This window comes from Aptenodytes patagonicus, chromosome 14 (genome assembly GCF_965638725.1).
Source record: "Aptenodytes patagonicus chromosome 14, bAptPat1.pri.cur, whole genome shotgun sequence".
Lineage (NCBI taxonomy): Eukaryota > Metazoa > Chordata > Aves > Sphenisciformes > Spheniscidae > Aptenodytes > Aptenodytes patagonicus.
In genome coordinates this window covers 7,807,546-7,824,437 of record NC_134962.1, presented here as the reverse complement: position 1 = coordinate 7,824,437, position 16,892 = coordinate 7,807,546, and the positions used below count along the sequence as shown (strand labels likewise).

General features: G+C 40.9%; 1 protein-coding gene across 1 annotated transcript; it reads left to right on the top strand.

Moving 5' to 3' along the window:
* The first annotated feature begins 3,490 nt into the window (after positions 1 to 3,490).
* On the top strand, positions 3,491 to 7,155 carry PFDN4 (prefoldin subunit 4). The gene is made up of 4 exons (XM_076352426.1): positions 3,491 to 3,579; positions 4,600 to 4,707; positions 5,726 to 5,869; positions 6,167 to 7,155. The coding sequence occupies exons 1-4, from the start codon at positions 3,556 to 3,558 to the stop codon at positions 6,296 to 6,298; spliced, it is 408 nt and encodes a 135-aa protein (XP_076208541.1). The 5' UTR covers positions 3,491 to 3,555; the 3' UTR covers positions 6,299 to 7,155.
* Positions 7,156 to 16,892: the final 9,737 nt, after the last annotated feature.

The window sequence follows — 16,892 nt, the reverse complement described above, 5'->3', positions numbered from 1 at the left end:
AAGCTGTACCCCTTTAGTATACTGGCACAATTAAAATAGTACAACTTTGTGCGGCTTTTGCTAATAGTGATCCACTTCATAAAGGCTAAATCTAGATAAACCAACCACTTAAGTCTCCATTAAGTTTTCTCCATTTCTAATGCATCTTGTATTAACAAACATTGTTGATGTGTGGGTGTTTCAAGATGCTCAAAGACTGAGAAAGAGCTCTGTGTAACTTCAGGGAAAAGGGTAGAGAGTTTGGTAATTCAAAACAACTTACTTAGGCAGCAAAGAGCATGGGAAGACTCTTTCCCACTGAGCTGTATTGCAAAAGGCTACAGCAAGTAACATGAAATGAAAATGTGAAAAAGAACCGCAAAGGAGACGTACAATGAAGGGCGTGGGGGTTATACACACCATGGAAGGGATCCCACCGAACTGCAAGGTGAAGCTAACCACACTCACAACAACAACAAGGACCAGTACAAGAAAGAGCAAGTCCTTTTATGCAACTGAAAGAGAAATGAGGTCACTGAGTTCAATGAGTTTATCTTACTCCACTAAATGTGGAGTAGATGTTTGCACTCGTGCACTGTTTTCACTTTTATTTACATAAGAAAGGTCTACAGTAAGTTACTCTTGGCAACATGCTCACACCGCAAATCTTGCCTGAGCATGTGGGAGAAAAAGATTTACTTTCAAAGCCTTCATGTCATCAAATTCTTACGAAATCCACTCCTTTTCTCTTGAAGGAAATTACATTGGCTCAGACCTAACGTATTATTCAGTTAATCAACCCGCGGAAATAACCATGGTTTAGACTATATCCTTTCATAGTAGGACCTTTAAGAAGAGAGAAGATAGCTGACTTAGGGAAGAGTAGGAGAATGGCCAGAGAGATGCGAGTTTGTTCTCTGAGAAAAAGAAAGACTTAGAATTAGGATTATGTTTTTACCTAAGTTAATAATAACATAGTTCTCCAGGGAGAACTTTTGTGAATAATTTTTTCCCTCAGTGGGAAACAAGTCAAAATTATGCACCAAAATAAAATGTAACAGTCAGCCTGAGGGCCACTCAAAATATTTTCTTTTCTATTGTTTTTTCTACTAATTTGTAACAGGAGTTTTAAAACGAGCAGTCATTCTGAACTGAAAAAAACAGAACTTTTTCATTCAGTAAATATCCATTATAGAATATTTTGATAGTTCTAATTTTTTTTCCCTCGACTAATTTTTAAGCTAGAAACCTGCTGCAATCTTTCCCACAAGTAGCTGTGACTTTCTTACATTTATTCAGCAAAAAGCAGTTACTGAAAGAGAGCTCCTGAGCCAGCTCTACTACAAAATGAAGCTGAACACCATTGGTGTAAGCTCCATCTCCGTAAGTAATAAAGCAGGAACCCAAACTTTTCATTCTCGCAGGCAGTAGGGCTGCTATACTGTTTCCATCTATGATGGACAAAGTCAAGGCTGAGAGAGAATGGTCTTAGTATATGTGCTAAGACTTGAATGGAGCATGCCACATTTCAGCTCTTCCTAGTAAGGCCTAATTGCAGGAAATTAATAGGAAACTTTTGAAATATATACCCATTCTTCTGTTGGGTGTTGTCTTCTACTGTTCTCCATGGATTCCCTTTGGAATGGACTTTTATGAGCTATCGTATAGCTATCCTATGAGCAAGGATTCTCCTGCAGCTGCAAGACTGGATTCCCCCTCAGCAACAAGGGGTTCTAACAAAAGCAAACACTATCACTCTGTTCCGCTGATTGTTCCTATATTTTTCATTAAAACAGTCATTGGATAACATGCACAGTTATTTATCGTTCAGGCGTTAGGAGCGCCTGAACGTTCACGTTAGGAAACGTGAATTTGGATGCCATCAGACAGCAGGGAAGTGTACATCAGCCTCCCATATCGTGAATAAGAGTTTGAAGAATAAGACCATTGCGTGCAATCAGGGTATTAGGCTTTTTAAAGTACAGCTTGACAAAGAAAGGTTATAAATTTTGCCTTCAGGAAATGGTTTTGATCTTTGGACTCCAAACTGGTGGAGGCGATTCTCGGCAGCTCTGAGAAAAGGTTCAGCAGTTTTGGCTGCCTGGGACTGAATGTACTGACCCTAGACAGCTCCTTGGTCACAGCACTGTCTGGTTTTCCTTCTGGAGATCCAAATTCTCCCTAGACACTGCTCAGTGAGCCGCAGACTCTAACCTAGCTTTCCAAATTCCCTTCCAAAGCCAGACGCTTCAAAAGCGCACCGTCCAGGGCCCTGGACCCTCCGTACCCAGGTACTTTCTTTGGGTCTAACTCTAATGACTTTCAACTGCAGCTCACAGGAGGGCATAGCAGAAAGATGAATCACAGCAAAACACCTGAAGATATTTTCAAACACCTTTCTGAATCTTACACTGCAGGCTTGTTGCCATCCCCACCTGACACTGGCACAACAGCGTATCGCTTGGAAATCTTTGTAGCTGAGGTGTATTAAGATTTTTGAAAGCTCACGGGTACCGGAGATGCCGATCATTCTTCAAGGTCTTGGCAGACCCAATCAGGAGCCGATCACAGAGTCTCAAGGAGTCTCAGCCACTGTTGCCAGCAGCGGTGGCTGGGCCAGCCTCCACCGGTGCGAATACCTTCAGAAATCCTGTCACTTTTGAGCCCTCGTGTCGCTTAACATCCAGGTGTGCCCATCCACCAAGGCCCCAGGGTTTTGCATCACGGGCCTTGTACCCACTGCAGCTGAGCATCAGGAACGCGCGATGCCAGGCCTCTCCCCCGCAGTTGTGAAATGTTATGATGACCTGGTTTGTTTTTTTTGCTTTGTAGCTGTGCGAAGCTAAATAAACTTAAGCATGTGGAGGCAATTATGCAGCGTAAATGCCAGCTATCCCCGTTTCTGTTTAGAAGCTGTCAACCAGCCTTTTCAGAAAAGTATTTATTTTTGCCTGAAAAGCCCCACCGCAACGATCTGAACTTGAAGGCCTCTTCCACCTCCGGTTCCAGAAAGGCGGCTGGTTTGGCTGGTGAGGGCTGCGGACAGCTCGCAGGAGTCCCTGGCCCCGGCCTCAGGCTGGGCACGGCCCGACCGCCCCCCCGCTCCCCGCTCAGGGGCCGTCCTCCCCCGGGAGGCGCCTGGTACCCCACCCTGCCGCTGCTGCGGCACCGAGCCGGGCCCTCACCGGGCGCCCGCGGGCTTGCGGCGTCAGCACCGAGAGGGCGGGAGGGCCGAGGCCCCGAGGCCCCGCAGCGCCGACGCCCCATCTCATGGCGCCACCTGGCGGCAGCACTGGCAGGCCGCAGCCACAGCCCTCTTTTTGGTCGGCGGGGGGGGCGGAGTCGGGTCTCTTCCCCTTTAAACAGGACGTACCAAGCGCTGCGGGGATGGGGTGAGGTTTACGGTGTGCTCTGTGGCGCCTCCGGGCACCCGCCGGACTGGGGGCGGTGGGGAGAGGGAGGAGCCCCGAGCCGCGCAGGGTCGCCGCCGCCGGGCGCTTTCCCTCGTCTTTCCCCGTTTTCCCGTGCCCCCAGCTCCCCCTCTGTGCGGAGGGTGAATAGTTCAGCCCTACCAACATGGCCGCCACCATGAAGAAAGCGGTGAGTGTGGCAGCAGGGCACGGAGGGCTTTTTCCCCTTCCCGGCCTCTCCCTCCGCCGTGGGCTCCCCCCGAGGAGGCGGCAGCTCCTCTGCCGCCTCCCGGGGCGGGCGGGCGGGCCGGCCGGCCGGGCCCTCCGGCCGTTGGGGGCCGGCGTCTCTCGGCGCTGGGGCGGCGCGGCCTCATCGCTGTCTCCCGCCGCCTCCCACCCCTCGCTCCGGCTCCCCGGAGGTGCCTCCCTGAGCGCCTGCTCCCCGTTCGCGCAGCCCCCCGGACGGCAGCCCTGTGCGGGGCCGGAGGGGGGATTCCCTTTCCCTAGGCCGCTGCCGGGTCAGGCCCGCGCCGGGTTAGGCCCTGCCGAAAAAACCCCGGTCGCTTGTCGGTGCGTTAAGGTCCTGGCGTTGTTATCTTGGCTCATCGTGCCATCAGGCGTGGAGGTGCGGATGCGGTTACACCGACGCTACGGAGTCTGCTGGCGCAGTTTGTTGTGAACTGGCTAAAGCCCTTTTTGCCGCGCAAACTGTCTGTAAGTGGAGGACACCCAGCCCGTGTCCAGCAGCGGGTCGCCTGCCGCAGCCCCTGCCGCCATCTCCGCAGGTCAGTCAGGGAGAGTCTGCCTCAGGCACGGTTCAGTGGGTTTAAAATCTCCTGTAGCACATCCCGGCTGACCAATTAGCATAAAATGGTGTTGCTGACAGATTACATCGACATGTTGCGCTGTACCCTGCAGTGATCTTGGAGCAGAGGTGTCTGGTTCAACTGTCAGTGCTGTCAAGAAAACAACCTTTGGTATTAGGATGCCATGGATAGCTGGTGTTTTAATTGGATGTTGCTAGGGCCTCTGCCCAGCTAAATGTGGGTATTGCTGATGTCCTTGAGGAGGCGTTTCAAGGAATCAAGTGTATAAGCAGAACGTAGCGGCTGTAAAGTTATTTTTCAGAAGCTTTGTAAGAGTAATTTTGTAGTGAGAGTCAAGTTAATGTAAGAAGTGAAGTCTTCATTTTGAGCTCTTCTCCTTGCAGGCTGCAGAAGATGTCAATGTTACTTTTGAAGATCAACAGAAAATTAACAAGTTTGCAAGAAATACCAGCAGGATCACAGAGCTGAAAGAAGAAATAGAAGTGAAAAAGGTATATTTGCTTCAGATATCACTTATTCGTTGTTGCTCTGAATTAATTTTCAGCTGTAACACAGAAAATGGGCTGTGGATTACTGTAAGTAATGCTGTGGTTCTAATATGGAATTTCTTATACTTTGAAAATAGCCGGAGAATGTTAAAGTGGAAAAAGAGGTCACGAGAAATAAAGGCCGCTAGTATATTTCTGCATGCAGTTCTTAGAACTCCTTAGTTGTCATATATGAAGCATTGTCTATATATAATGGCTGTTTGTAGTGTTCTTAAAATGTCCTGCCTGAGATTGTTCATATTTATTTTTTCTTGAACCAGTAAGGCAGTTGTTTGTTACGTTCTTCTTTCGATGTGTTGACAGAGATTGTCATTATGAGCGCAGAGGTTTTCTCTTGCTAGGCTGAAGAGGGTTCTAATTTTCTTTTTTAGTATTAATTCACTTTCCTTCATCAGTCATAGCATTTCCAAAGAAGTTTTACCGAGTTTTTAAAAAATGCTAGTACTGTCACAAAATGTTTTCTATAATGACTTTGCCTGATACGTATATTGTAAAAATGTTGCCTTTTTATGTTGATGTTCCATTGATGGCTTAAGGTGCTGGGACTCTGAGCAATCCTACTTTTGCAATAAAGTAATTAACATTTGCTATCTTATTTATTATTTTTTTCTGTTATCTAGCTAAATAAAAGAATTTCTGTGTAAGAACATATCAGATATTGGTGAAATTTAAATCTGAAGTGTTTCCCCCTTGTCTGGACAATTAATTATCCTATTAGTGACAGATAATGAGTATTGACTAGAAATTTCTACTGGTACAGGTCCATTGAATTAAATACTTATGCTAAATTACAGCTCTGGAACTGTTCTATTAAACATGTTGATATCATGCTGGCAGGTAGGATTTTTGCCCAAAATGAAGACTCGCCGAGTTCATTATTCGGCTGATAGCATGACAACGTATCTATTGAAATAATTTACCTAGTACAAAGTGACCACCTTTCTTACGTCTTGATAAATAGAAACAACTTCAGAATTTGGAAGATGCTTGTGATGACATCATGATGCTTGACGATGGTGATTCACTTCTGATACCCTACCAAATTGGAGATGTCTTCATTAGTCATTCCCAAGAAGAGACACAAGAGATGCTGGAGGAGGCAAAGGTTTGTCTGGGCAGTGAGCGTTGGAATGGGATGATCTGTTCATCCTTTGAACCTTTTACTTTCTAAAGTTCACGTTTGATTTATGATGTGAGGAGGGGGATGTGCATGCACGGTAAGCCGTAACTGGGATCTCAGTATACAAAGTCATGCTAGCCTTTGTTTGGCCCCGTAATAAGTCTTACAGCCTGACTTGGCAAAAAGTTGGCAAAGAGGTACTTCTTTATTGTTTATACGTTGCTGACAAACATGACTCAGTTTGTTTTACATAACTAGTTGATTTTTTTTTTTCTTTTTCAGAAAAGTTTACAAGAAGAAATTGAAGTGTTAGAATCCCGAGTGGAATCAATTCAGAGGGTGTTATCTGACCTGAAAGTTCAGCTCTATGCAAAGTTCGGAAATAACATAAATCTTGAGGCTGAGGACAGTTAAAGGTGTTCTAAATATACCATACAACTTTTCTGTGTTTTATTAAATGTTTTGACATTGTTACAATTACATTTAAAAAAAAAATCCACCACTTTTTTGTTTGTTTTGTTTTTTGTTTAAGTTTCCTGTCTTGGGTTCCATCTATTTAATCAGAGCTTTCTTATTTTGGTTATTGCAGTTATTTATTTGTTTAGGAAAGCATTAACTTCATACTGTTGGTAAAGCATCAAGATTGGAATATTTGCATTGTTGATTAAAGTAATAAAGTCAGGCACTTATTGTAGTTTCCTTGGTCTTTTCCACTCATGAAAATACTTAAGTATAAAAACAATAGAAATGGGGAATCTTTGATTTGCACTGTAATGCCTGTTTGACAAAAGTTTCTCTGTAATATATAGGGCATGATCTCACAGTCAGCTGTAATGCTATTTAGCTGTTTTTAGCAGCCCTGGAAATACTAAATCTATCCGTTGTCTTTCAGTCTTAACTCACATAGCACAAACACTGTAAGCTCAGTGCACAACATGGCAAAAAGTTGACAGGGGAGAAAGGAGGGCTCTTTAAAGCTCGCATCGGTATTGAATAAAAGCTTTTGGAGTCACAGTCATATTCAATCACTTACTACTTTGTATTTGGGAATAGCAAAAGATGCTGTAAGTCAGAATGGTGTCTTCTAATTTTCCTGAACAGTCGTTTTCTAAATCCACATTTATGTATCAAATTAATGTCAGAATTGTTCATACATGATGTTGCTACGTCAGCATCAGTCCCTGGAACTATGTCTCCCATCACTATGTGGAGTTGAATGTAATTTTTAAATGTCTTAATTTGCTGACTCATTACATCCTGAAAAAAAATGAGATGCTGTCTCGCTGTAATTCTGCTTTTGGACTGTTGCCTGCTTTGATTAATGTATTGTTCTGTGGAAATACCTGCTCATTATGACTTTGTTTTTAAAAATGAAATCTTAGCATACGTAAATCGTCTTTTTAAGCTATTTTCCAAAACAGTGTGGACAGAGAATGCAGTTGGCAAAATATTAATCTACAGTAATTGTTCTTAATATGAATAATCAGAGTATGAGATGACTATATATTTATAAAGTGATTAGTACCTGCCTATCATAGGTCAATCGTGTAGCATCTTTTCTTCAAAGAGCGTGAACGTGGATGAAAAAAAACCCCACTTGGTTTCTCTGTTATTGAAGTAGTTTTAACAGGGTAGTGAAATTGAACTTGGATTTTCAGTACACCTGAGCAGGATTTCACCAGTGGATTGTTATTTATGAATTACAGCGTTGTAACTTACATAGTTGTTTACGTAAGTTTGTTAAGGTTGTGTATAAGGTTTAGCATAGCCATAAGAGAAGACTCTCTTCAACAGTGAAGCTCTAATACCTCAACACAAGCACTTATGTTACATACAATGTCTATCAACTGCTGGCTGTAAGTCTCAATAGCTGTGCTAATGTTCTGTCTAGCCCTGGCGTTTCCCAGGTTTCTCTTCGGTAGAATTCCAATGGTTTGTATGCTGCTGCTGCTGAACATCTGTACAAATACCCTGGCTATAACTGTACAGATTTTTAACATTTTCTAATTGGTTGCGGTTTTAATTCAAACCTGTGCCTCAGGAAAGAGTTCAAGTTTTTCCTTACTTCCTGAGTGAATACTTCGGCTACTCTTAGGTAAAATGTGGATATGGTAGCCATGGCAACTCTGCTGCTCTATCTGCCAGCCAGTGCTTGTAGCAAATCAAGTGTGTTGGGCCTTCAAGGAGATGCAGGTGTTCCTCTGCGTAATTTCTGAACCCTCCATATGGTTTTCTGCATTAGGCAGGCGTTTGGCACCGAACTACTTGGAGCTGTTCTGGATTGACCAATTACTGTTATTTTAGGCACTAAAGGGAGAAGAAGGTGGCCATTTATTTGAGAGCAGCTGATAGGAATGTTGTGGACTTAAGTGACTCAGCTCTGCCTCACCCTGCTTTATTAGATATAGCTTTTAGTCCTTAAGGACAGTGCAGTTTGAGAGCTAAGTAATGCAAGGTTACAGTCTTGGGAGGTGCTGGTATCTTGAGTTTTTTTCTAAACAGCCAAACAATTCATTTGGTATGTTAAAATAAACCATCCAATGCACTTGTCTTTATAATTATAAACCAAAGAAAATGTGAAAGACTTCTTTTTCCACGTGAAAACTGAGCTAGTGATGGAGTTTGACCCATAATGAGAAACATCCAGCAGATGGCATCAAGGAACTGGGAAACCCATTTTACGGTAAACTCATGCCTAGGCTGTGAGTGCCAGGGCTGATTTTAGTAAAGTGAAACTTTGGCTGCAGTGATCACATTCCCATTAATTGGTTGGTAACACTTTAAAATTCATGCCTAAGTGACTGCTGTGCCAGCTCTGCAGTTCTGAGCATATTCACGGCTGTGCAGACTGCAGGTATTTAAAATGATTGCGATTTCCAGATAGGCCATAGTATGGATATGGCTTCATTATGGAAAAGAAAAAGGTGGCTAGTAAGGTTTCACTGTGATTCCAGTGGCAGCTGTAAAGCCGTTGAGGACCTTAGTTCAGTAAAGGACCCAAAGGGAGAATGCTGGCAAGGTGTGGAGAGCTTGCATTATCCTTGCTGTTCTTCGGTATTCTAGAAGTGGAATTGTCCATATATATAGCCCTGGTGTTTAGGGAAAAGAAGGCTGTTAGAGTGTTCCTGTGAATGCCAAAGGTCTTTCCTGTCTGGTGCTGGATTTCAGTCCTTTGGGGTTTGTTTTGTGACCTCCCCCTTATTTCCTTTCTTTTTTCTGGTTATCATGGTGTTGGTGTATTTTAGGCCATTTCACTAGGCCTTCCTGCGCTGCTGGAGTTTAGGCTTTTACACGTATGATGCATCTTTCCTGTTTGCTTAGTCCTTACTACAAATTGTATGTCCATGAAGCCTTGAAAATCTAGGTGCCTTTTTGCACATGTAATGTCCAGTTTCCTTGTATGGTTTGGACAATTGTGTTTGCAAGTCAGGCGAGTAATTATGCAACAAACTTTTTCAGATTAGCCTCTGGATTTTTGTAGTTTACAGAACATGCTGTCCCCGGCTATCATTTGATATTTTTATATGCGTAAAATAGAACATGCAGAAAACTCTTTTTTGTTCTTAAGTTGTCATTGTAGAAGTTAATTTGCAGATTGTCCATCAGTTGCTTGAAACTATTTGACAGAGTCCTAGTTTTTCCTTTTAATAACCTTTCTCCTCCCTAGTGAATATATGCAATTGTTTCTCAGTTGGCATTTATTCTGTTTAGCGCCCTATCTTCGAAGTACCTTTTATTTTTGGTAGATTGGAAATTTCTGTTATCTCTAATAGCGTTTGCCTTACAGTTATCTTGTTCAGATAATATAAGTCCATGAAAAAAACCCTGATCCTTTATGCACCTCTGTACATGTCATGAATCATTTAGCTGCACTTGGCAATATACATTTTTTAATATCATTGTCAGAATGCAAATAGTTTACTGTCATTCTCTGTATTGTCAAGGGAGCGACATTTGTAAAGCACTTCAAAGATGAAATGTACCGTAGAAGTGCTAAGTGTTATTTTCATCTAAGGGCTTCGTTTAGAGCATGGGGCCAATGATCTCTTATGATCTCTTAGTGATTGAATTAGCTATTCAGCTCCATCTTTGTATTAAAATAGAGTTTCCGTACTGTTTTTGTTTTGCAAGTCATAGAGCCACCAGTGGCTGGCTTTTCACTTGGTTGCAGCAATTAAAGCAGGTAAACTAGCAAAACTGCAGCCAGTGAAATAGAGCTCATTTCAGTGCATGATGTCAAGGAGACTTAACTTACTAGTTTTTCAAAGCAGCCTGCTAAAAACTCTGTAAACATAGTGGGACACAATTATAATACTTGTTACATTTTCAGGGGCTTGTTTGTGATTCTGTATCTGTCAGCTGATACAAAAATGATCTCTAGCATAACCTTCTCCAGTGGAACTTTCATTATTGCTCATTGCTTTTGTATAGAAGATCCGTGGATACCATTACGCTCCATAATGTAAATGTGGTTGATAATTATTCAGTAATTATAGGAAGCGGTGTGTAGCCGAAGTACAGATAATTTTGTGGTATTAGCTATCACTTCAGAGAGCAAAAAGAGATTGAATGCTGAATACTAAAGCCGTATTTTCTGTAGGAGCAACAGAATTAAGTAGTTTAGTTTGCATGAGTCAGTGGTTCAGATAATTTATCTAATGTTATTCTAATAGTCTGATTCATGAAAGAGAAAAAAAAAAATGTGGATGTGCATAGGCATGATAAGGCCTGACAGAAATTACTTAGAACCAAGTTTGTCCTTATATTGATTGTATGAGTCATACAGAAAAACAAATTATTTTGCAATTAAACGTTAGCTGCTGATTGGACTGCACAGGACGCAGTGTTCCAAACACAGGCATAAATGGCTATGAAGGATTTCCCTCAGCAAGAGATGAAACAGGTTTACAGTTAAGGGGGACTGCATCCAGCTGTGAGAGATGTAATAAAAAAAATATAAACCTGAGTAGAACATCAGACACTTACTGCAGATTTACAAAAGTCTTTTGTTTGCTGTTGCTCTCCAAAGCTGGTTAGTATACTGTGACTTTGATCTCGATTTTTAAACTGCAGGTATCGTTAGGTGGCCCTCTATAGTCATGCCAGCAAACCCCACGCTTGGGGACGCTGAGTGATGGGGTGCAGGGTTATAATGTAACCCAATCAAAGGATTGCTTCAGGATAACCGCTGTGGTCTGGCCTGGCATTGTTACCACTTGTACATCTTGTCTCTCCTCTCCCCTGTACTTGATGTTGAAATACAGGCTTGGCCAGTACTACGCCTGGCCATTTCCTTAAGCTATTAGGAAAATTTTCCTGTTTGCTTTCTCAACACAGCCCAGCACAAGTGAAGAAAAACATTGTTCAGTGGATTTTTAGATTCTGTCAAGTTTTGCCCCTCCAAGCACGGTACAGAAGTCCATCATATCGTCATGTTTGGATGATTTTCTTGTCTTGTTAACTGTAGCTAATAGGATTGTGCATACCAGACTTACAGTGCTCTGGTGAAGTTACAACTTCTTTAAAATTATATTTACAGTAGAAATTGCTACTGTCTATTAGGTATCTGGATAGAAGTGTGAATTAAACCAGACTCATTGGTAAGGGCTAGTCATTGAACAACAACAACCTATAGCACACAAGTATAAAACCTGACTGCCTTTGGGTACACAATAGCAGTAAATCAACTCGGATAAAAAATATTAATCTCAATGCACATGGCTAAGGACTGATGGTAACTCTACACCCAAGACTTTTTTATTAACACTTCAGGGGAAAATAATAAAACTTTCAGTTTCATTTCTGTTGCAAAAGCTCTTTCTTCCCCAGTTGCTTAATATTGCTATTAAAAGTTCATCCATGAAAGCTTTAGTTTACTTTTGAAAATGTCTCCCAGCACCAATGTTAAATGTGTCTATGCTCCCAAACAGCCTCTGGGGAAGTCTTTAATCTTGAAGACTTGCCTCCCCTTTGTAGGGGTTAGAGAAGTGTTTGTATCTTTTTCATGTATGTGCTACCGAAGACAAATACATTATGATAATTTGTGCTCTTGAAAAGAAGAGCAATGGATGTGTTTGAGATGTTCAGGATAGCATTTATAGTGGTTGACTTTTGATGAGGGAAGCAAGGATGATGTCAGCCACAGATGGAAATCCTGGTAACTCCTGTGCTGCTTATGTAGTTAGCTGTGTTAAACCTCTTGTAAAAATGTGTCCCAACCATTTTACACTTATTTTTTTTCTTTTGAGGTGCAAAGTCAAAATCATGTTAAGGGTGACAGTACACTTTTCCCCTCCTTGGCTTATACAGTTATTTACATGAAAGAAACAGCAATTAGGGGATAAGAATTGTAAACAGATACATGGTTAGGTAGGTTAGTACAAACATCTCCCTCCAAGTCAGTAGTTGAAGTCATGCATAGTCCTTGCTGTATCTGTAATTATTCAGCAGATAGGTAGAAATATTAGCAAACTGTTCATTTCATGTTTGTGGCTATGATCCTTCATGAAGGCAGGCCTCTCTAAACCCTACAGCATTTCCTCTACCTCCTTCTCCCCTGCCCAGCTACTTTTCCCACTGCTGTAGAGAGTAAATCTGGTAGGCTTATTGAAGCAAGGTAGGAGTACACATACACGCAGACTGTCTAAGCAGATGGGACCATGTTGGTACACTATACACTTTGCAGAACGTGCCGCTACAGCGCATATGCAGGCAAATACAAATATTAAGAATTACTATTTTTAAAACAAGGAGCAAAATGGACTTCACTGCAGAAGCGTTTTGGCCATGATAACGCATTTTATTATGGTCATGATCTTTGATTTTACGGAAGTGGTAGCAAAATCGACTGTAGAATTTATTTTACTAGTTAATTTGTTCTACAACATTTGATGGAGCTACAGTTGAGGATGTTTTTCTTCCTGTTCTCTTCACCCTCCAGCTTTGGACATTAGCGGTAGGGAGTAGCTTGTGGATGTTACTGAGAGATCACTGTTGCAGAGGTTTTGCAGGTATTCTCTCCCAGATTATCCTCCTCGCAGTTCATTCCTGTATGATGTAGCCAGCGAGGAGATAGTGATATTTATTAATAGCCAAGGAGTGCATTGTAGCACTCGTTTACCTGTACAGTCACTTCTCTGGCACCTCATTATTGCAGGTACAAAGTACCAGGGGATGAAGAACTGGGTATATGATACTCTATAGACAAGTGTGGGTTGGTTGGTTGTGGGTTTCTTGTTTTCTTTTTGGTTTTTTTCACATTCTTGAAGAAAAAGTAACTAGAGGGCACAAAGTACAAGTTTATAGCCAGCTTTGCATTGGATACAGTAGCTGCCAGACTTTAACAAAGTTAAAAAAAAATGGTATCTTTACCTCTACGATACTGTTACTTTCTACTGTGGTAGCCACATCTATCTCAAATGAGTCATGGAACTTTCATACTACTTTTAATGCGCACCAACCGGTATTTTGCATTTCAGCCACATGTACTGTAAGTGACACTTAGATGTAAAAACGCAAAGCACCAGCTAGCTTGGCCTTCGTGTGCTTTCACTTTTCCAGACAACAGACTGCTAAGTAGCCGTGTGTATTTATAATGCTGTTTGGTGACATCAGCACAAGAATTTCACATCAGGTTGACTTTTATTTATTGTCACTGGCTAGAACTTCTTGACACATAATTTTGTTGCCATTATATTTGATATGACAAACATCTAATAAAATAAAATTGCATTTCATTTTATATCAAAGCAAAGATTTATTTAATATCATCATGAAGTTTCAACTGATGCCTGTTGCTATGACAACATGCTGTAACTTTGTGGTTAGCATAGGAATTATCTCAAGAATTTCCTGAGTTTCATGTCAAGTATGAATAGCTTGCAAAGCTTTACTTACACTAAACAGGACATGTGGCAGAAAGATCACAGGCTCTTTCCCTCTGCTCCTTAAATGCTGGTTTCAATTCCCTCTTACTTCAAAGGTGAAGTTCTTGATGTGAAAATTGATGCAAAAGTTAGGAAATTTTTCGGAGTCATTTGTCTGCAACCTGCTATTTTCATTTGTCCTTTGTACTGCAATGGAGAATACAAAGTCTGCTTTTTATTCCACAGTAGATTTGGTGCATTGATAATGAGCTCTGGATCGAGCTTGGCTGTAGTTCATGCATTTCCTAACACGCTGAAAAATATGCATTTAGGCTCTTACTTTTCTCTGCTTACATGGTGACCTGTAGCTTCATGTTGAAATGTTTGTATGTCAATTAATGGAGGTGTATAGATGCTAAGATAATGAACACTATTCACAAATTGGAAAAACAAATTAATCGTACAATTAAAATAATGTAAAATGGAAAAGTGATTAGTTCAGAGCCAAAAGAAATCAATTCCCCTTAGCCGTAATGAATTCTGAAGGGAGCAAATGAGAGAGGTTCTCTATAAATGTAACTTTTTTCTGAAATCTCAGCTATTTCCAGTGACTACCTCTTCATTAATGCGTACATTCAAGTTTATTCTATACTATTTTTCAGATAAGGCCACAAAAGTTGGTTGTTATGCGTCAATGTACCACTTACACCCAGCTGAATTATATGAACCAAATTGTATCACATTCTATTCTGTTAATCATCATAATGAAAGGAGAAATTTCTAGTTCAGCTTTGCAAATGCTGCTGTCTCGGTCTTCTGGTTGTGAAATAGAACTGAATTAATGCGCTACAGTAGTCTGCATAATTATACAGGAACAATTTATTTAAGGCACAAAGCAAACATGAAAATTTGCAACAACTCAAAAAAAAAATAGAATTATTTCCATTTCGTAGCTATTATGGTTCATTTGGAAGCAATGGAGTAAGAAAGATCTATGAACCAACTTAGAGCTTGCTGTGAAAAGGTGACACCAGCAACGTTTGAAATGTCTATACTATATTTTATAGACAACAGAAATGCAGTAGGGTTTTCTGTTCACAGTGCATTAATGAGTTCCATCCTAGCTATTTCTAAAGGGGTTCTGAGCTCTCATGGAAAAACAAACAATGCTTTGCAAAAACATCTAAGCTTCATTTTTATGTATACTTGTGCAGATTTCCTGAAATCATTGCTGTTGCATTTGTACAAAATCACTGTGTGTGGAATTAAGGGTGGAAACACAATGAGAAAATAAGTTTCATTTTTGTTTCCTGTGTTGTCTTTTGGGATTTTTTATTGGTGTTTAGTACTTTCATTAAAAGTCATTGAATTTCATGGCGTTAGGACTTTCTCCTACACAGAGAAAGCTTGTGGCAGTCCCTCTAAATTCTTTCTTCTACCTAGATGTGGAATTTTACAGAGTTTACAGGGAATCTTATGATTGTAGCTGGGAACAAGAAGAGATGATACTTTCAGACATCCAAGCCTTTTGTATGTCGGAAACAGCTTTGCTGATGATCTTAGCCATTACAGAAACAGCAGTGCGGAGCAGGAAAATCCTCAACAATCTGCCCGCTTTTCTCCGTGGTTAACATTTCAATTTTGTTGAAGAATTAGGGTTGACCCTTGTCTGCTAAACCATTACCGAGTGCCCCAGACACATTAGGCTAGAGGAAGTGAATTAAACAGAAACTTTACCACTATCTGTAATGTGGTGAATGTAAGACCACACATGCGAAGATCTCTGCCTTAGTAGCAGCAAATGTCCTCAACTCAAAGTCCGCAAAAATTGGATGTCATTTACATTAAGCAAATAGTTTACATTTTTCCTAGACGTTGTGTTAAAATTGACTCAAAATCAGTACCAAAGCCTATGAGAAATACCGATTTAGAACAAAAAGCAGTAATTGGTCTTATCTCTTAAGAGAACAGGCAAAAGCAGAAATTGAAAAAAAGGTGACTGGTGTATGTATACATTTTTTAATGTCTCTGCAATGTAATTTTCAAGGTTTTATTACTATTTTTCACAAATGGAAAATCTGAAAAAGCCCATGTCGTTACTTACCATATTTTCTTTCTTCCCTGTGGCTTAAAAAGGGGCACAATCAGTAGGCAAGGCAACATTACTGTGAGAAGAAAGGACAGAGCCATTTTATAAAGAATAATGAGATGAAAAATACAGCGAAGCCTACAACTGTTCCTTTCTTGATTATTGATATTGAGCTTTATTAGAGCATTTAAAAGCTTGGAAGGGATTATAGTCACATAGTACTGGCTACCATGGAAATGTCACTTCAAATGATAAACCCCTTAGAGTGATGCTGGTATTTCAGAGGATATAACAAGTAATTATTCAGGTGAAGAAGTGAATTTTTAGTAGCTCTTTGGAAGTGATTTCTTTATTCTCCCCCACCCTCTTTCCTCCTGCCTTTTAAAAAGAGCTAATCTTATTTCATCTCCATTCTCTGTGAAGCAGGTATTTGGAATGCTTATCTCAGCTTTCCAAAGCAGTATACAGTACAGTGATCGCAGCTAAAAACACACCTATCCCTAGTGCCTGCAAAATGTTAAAACAGAAAAGAATGATTGTTTCTGAGTCCCCAGGGAGAGGAAAATTCTTTTCCTTTAACTGTTGTAACAGTGTGAGTGGAACAGAGCCAGACAGCCGTGATGTCCAGTCTGTTGCAGCTTAAGACACAAAGCACATGTAGCTGTCCTGCTGTTAACTAGCCATTTGTCTGGACCACGAAGAGCTGGATTTTGAGCATGCAAGTATATTTAGAAGAGCTGGAGATTTGGATGCTTGTTTTTTAGCCAGAGCCTGCTAGGTACAGCAGTCATTAAAAGAGGAAGCAAGGTAAAGACATGCTGACATTTATACAAGAATCCTTTGGGGTTTACTTTTCAGAGGAGGTTCAAACTGTGTTATATTGTATCTGAACTAGTTCATAAAAGTTGAAGACTTCAGGCACGCAGAGCGTAGCCTTTTGAGTACGGTGCAATTTATAAACTGAGAGAAGTTTAAGCTCCATAATTCTGCTGGCCTCCTTTTAGAGGTTGCACCCATTATTCTCAGATAATAATGAAAAGCCTATCGTTTGCAT

Excerpts from the sequence above, each read along its gene's own strand:
- PFDN4 (XM_076352426.1), top strand. The coding sequence starts at position 3,556 with ATGGCCGCCACCATGAAGAAAGCG. Across the intron at positions 3,580-4,599 it reads CCGCCACCATGAAGAAAGCG|GCTGCAGAAGATGTCAATGT; the intron begins GTGAGTGTGGCA and ends TTCTCCTTGCAG. Across the intron at positions 5,870-6,166 it reads AGATGCTGGAGGAGGCAAAG|AAAAGTTTACAAGAAGAAAT; the intron begins GTTTGTCTGGGC and ends TTTCTTTTTCAG.